General features: G+C 37.8%; 1 protein-coding gene across 1 annotated transcript; it reads right to left on the reverse strand.

Annotated features, from left to right (window-relative positions):
* Nucleotides 1-1125: 1125 nt before the first annotated feature.
* Nucleotides 1126-3968, reverse strand: LOC107093336 (caveolin-2-like). Its single transcript, XM_015388335.1, has 3 exons — nt 3837-3968; nt 1650-1837; nt 1126-1461 (listed from the first exon to the last, which is right to left on the reverse strand). The coding sequence occupies exons 1-3, from the start codon at nt 3966-3968 to the stop codon at nt 1302-1304; spliced, it is 480 nt and encodes a 159-aa protein (XP_015243821.1). The 3' UTR covers nt 1126-1301.
* Nucleotides 3969-4174: the final 206 nt, after the last annotated feature.

The raw sequence follows: 4174 nt of genomic DNA on the forward strand, positions 1-4174 counted from the left end.
CCTTTTTCTAAATTTCGCCAAAGGCTTTGAGGAACATTGCACTTAACATTTCAATAAATATATAAGGAGACGTTCAATGTTTTGTGTGTTTGAAGTGCAAAAGTAAAGGGCAAGTCAGCTTTAAGATTTTAAATATGACCCACAACTGAACCATTCAGAAAGTAGTGTTTGTATGCCTTTGGGCAGTGGGGGAACCGTTTCAGAGTGGATATAACCTCTGCTTGTGTAAATGAATAAGCATATCTGTGAAGTTTCTCAGTCATCCAGGTCATGTTCAAGCTTGAAAAATTCAGTTTAGGCAAATGGATGTAAGGTTTTCTAGAAGACATGTCGCCTCTCATCCAAGAGGCTTTCTTAGTCCTAATTAGCAGTGGCTGTGATCAAAGCCACCTCTTGTTCCCCCTAATTCTTTGGTACACCGACAGTATATTAATCTCAGTGCTTCCCACCACTAGTTAGAACTGAGGAAACCGCTTGGATGAGAGGCGAAAAGTTTTCTAAAAAAAAAAACTCACCTCCAGTTGCCTAAACTGAACCTTTCAAGCTCGTAAATGAGTGAAAATTTGCTTAGCAAATCAGAAGTGCTTAAGTTTGGTAAAACACAACAGTACATTTAATCTGTGTTATATGGTTTATTTCGATTATCTGCCATTTATCTTTTTGAACTGAACCTTTCAAGCTCGTAAATGAGTGAAAATCTATCTTTAAGGGTACCGATAACCTATTTCTACAATACTTACAAAATAAGACAAGTTTGTTAGTGGTCCACTTTGAGAACCATCCTGTCCAACTCTAACTTTTTTTAACTTTAATTTTTAACTAAGTTTTAAAATTCTGAAATCTGCAAGAAACAATCACAGTTGAACACACATTTGCCTTTTGTCAAGAAACATTTTAATAATCTTATTTAACACACAACACAGAAAATTAACAAAAAGCTAAATCCTTGTATCTTTATATACCTCTATTTGCACTCAGATTACAGTTTATGTGTAAAGAATTTAGCAAATTATTAATTTCAGCAAAATGTGCTTCTTGTGGTATTTGATTTTGTGTTTGTGTATTTAGCACACTCATATTCACTACTTTTGTGAGTTTCTACTGTATAGTAACTTCAAGGCTTCATATATCAGTGCCACTACAAAATGAAATACACTGATAAGTGTGCCAACATACCTCAAAGCATAAGAGGCATACAAAGTAATCATAAAAATGATACAGGTTCCCTGTCAAAAAATAGCTAATAATTCTTTATTGGTCTTTTCGTCATACCTTCTGGTTATTTGTTTCAATAATTACTTCTATCTATTTTCACTGCTTGCCAGGTAGATGACAACTTGACCACAACATCTTCCAAAACTGCTAAAGAAAGGAGTGATAAAAATGTTCAGTATGCTACTCCATACAGTCTGGATCCACTGCATATTGATGAGTAGGAGCTGCACACAGGGCATGATCAGCCTAGAAGGACACAAAGGGAAGGAGAAAACTTTATTCTTTAATACAATTTTCTTCAAGATAGACAGAATATTAAAAAGAACCTTGTTGCAGCCCTCAAAAAATGACCTTTATTCACTGACAGTATGTCGTGCTACTCATAATTTTCAGTGTTTATGTAACTGTGCACCATATTTAAGCTCCAGTCCTACCAGATGTGGATGCAGCTGAGAACAGCAAAGAGCAGCCCTGCTGCCAGCGACACCGGCACTGCCAGCAAAAGGGAGATGACGCGGTAGCCCCAAAATCTGGACACCTCAAATACAGCATAACTCCAAAGCCAGACACGATCAAAGCTCCGCACTGAAGGGGGTTCACCAATCACATCCTCAAACATGACCTTAAGGCACAAGAAGACAGAAAAAAAATGAAATTGAAATAAATGAGGATGTTGCAAACCAAGCTCGGGGACAAAAATACATTAGATGTTATGTGTCAGACTCAGAAAAAAAGGACCCAGTTTTCGAGTTAGGTTTTCACAAAGTGTTTATTTAAGATGAAATATTTGGGAACAGTGTCGGTGTCTAAATCAGGAACATCTGCATGGGGAGACTACAGGTTAGTGACCACGTATATCTGGCGGGATGATAATGAACATGTGAGTCACTAACCTGGTCTTAAAGTTTAGTCTGTGCCCAGAAGATGAGGTAGGTTCCAGCCAGCCGGCTGCAAACTTGGTTTGGTGGACGCTACCCAGAGGGTCCCAGGGGTGGAAAGATAGGTAGGAAATCAGAACCAAGCAGTTGTAGGAAGACAGAATTTGGCACACAGGCAAAATCCAGCAATAGTCCGAGGACAGGTCAGGTAAACAGATGAGAACAGGAACAGGCAGGCTCAGAGGTCCAGAGTCAGAACGGGTCAGGATCAGGCAATCACAAGCATTCAGGTTGACTCTAGAGAACTCTCACCAAAGGCTTGATTAATCTGGAACTGATGACTGGTTGAAGGCTGGTTAAATAGAGGTTGAAGCAGGTGGATCAGATGAGGGGCAATGAGAACTGGGTGGAAGTAGGCAGGTGAATCAAATAAGTAATCAGGCCATCAGCCCCAAGATCATGACAGTATGTCAGGGAAAAATCACTGGAATATTTTTTTTCAAAATCAAGGATCCTTAAGGTAAAGTGACGCATAATGTAATCACATATGGTACCTAAACGGTTTATTTTATGTGATTGAAACGTCAGGTGACAAATACCCTGTACAAAAGATGTGAAATTTTTGGACAGCTTTCAAGATTTTCTACAAATAAAAGTTTGTAGCTCAAAAATGTCTAGTAAAAATTTGTGGCTCAGTTTTTTTTTTCATCCCCCTTTTCTCTGACACCCCTAAACATTTTAAGTGCACTCAATCACCTTCCTAAGTAACCTAAATAGTAAATAGTGTTAATGAGGTTATAAATTAAAGCCAGTTATGCAGCTATTGTTAACATGCATAGTCCTCAAAGTCTCATTATGAACAAACTGCTCTGAAACCAATGCTGGATCTCACAGGCTTTGAAACAACTACTAACTGAAAAATACATGGTTTGCATGTTAACAGAAAAGGACAGGCAAAGACAGCATTAATCAGAGAAGAAGACAGGAGCTGCTGTTTATTATGGAGGAGCTGCAGAGCTAATCAGAGCAGGACATCTGTTGACAAGACAACTATCAATCATGCATTCCGAAAATCTGGCCTTTATAGAAAAGTCGTAAAAATAAAATAATTGACCAAAGTTTAGCTTTTTGGTCTAAAAAACAGAAGGCAACAATAGGTACTAAAAAGGCACAGAACATACCATCCCTATGGTGTGTTCTAGACAGACAAATCAAAGATACAGTTATATAAATGTTTGTTTAAGAAATAGCATTCTCATGGGACCAAGACCTAATAACAATGCGGATCTAAAGATCTATCACTTGGGATTTGAACCTTAGCTACAGTATTTTGCAAAAATTAATGGGTAACAGCAGTGACTTAAAGGGGCTAGATACAAATAAATGCCACATATTTTAGGTTTAGCAAAATCATTTTTCATTACACACTTATGCACAATTTATTATCTTTATGTTACAGACAATACAAGTTTAAAAATTTTGACTGAAATGCAAAAGAGGGTATGACAATAGTTTGCATCACCATGTATTAAGGAAAGCTTTGGGGATCAGAAAGTCAGTGATAGAAAGGTGAACATTTCTTTTCTTCATTCTCCTTTGTATTCTTATTTTAAAGGAGTTTCCATAGATCCAGAGAAATGGCAGGTGTGTTTTTATTGTCATGAAAGAACATATATGTCTTGAAACCAAAAAGGTAAAACTTTTTTCAGCACTGCAGTGCAAACATGAATGGAAACTACAAACCTTTAGATTGCTGTTGATTCCTTTTGGATCCCTGTCGTCAATATGAGGTCTTGTGTCACTCTGGGTGAAATTGAAATCTTCGTCCACCTTTACTTCCGTCAGCTCCCCCACTTTTGGTCTATGCTCGTCCATATCCATTTGACTGAGCTGTGTCCCTGCTTGGAATGACTAGAAACATGGAAGCTGAATGGAAGTAGCCAAGTTCATAGTCTCATTGTTGACACCCAGGTGGGACATAGTATGCTGATGACTGCCTTGACCATTTCTTGGGAATGTGTTTATTGACTTTGTGTGATATTCAATACAATCAGTCTAATTTATACCTCCATTAGAAGTGA

This window comes from Cyprinodon variegatus, unplaced genomic scaffold (genome assembly GCF_000732505.1).
Source record: "Cyprinodon variegatus isolate N-32 unplaced genomic scaffold, C_variegatus-1.0 Scaffold420, whole genome shotgun sequence".
Lineage (NCBI taxonomy): Eukaryota > Metazoa > Chordata > Actinopteri > Cyprinodontiformes > Cyprinodontidae > Cyprinodon > Cyprinodon variegatus.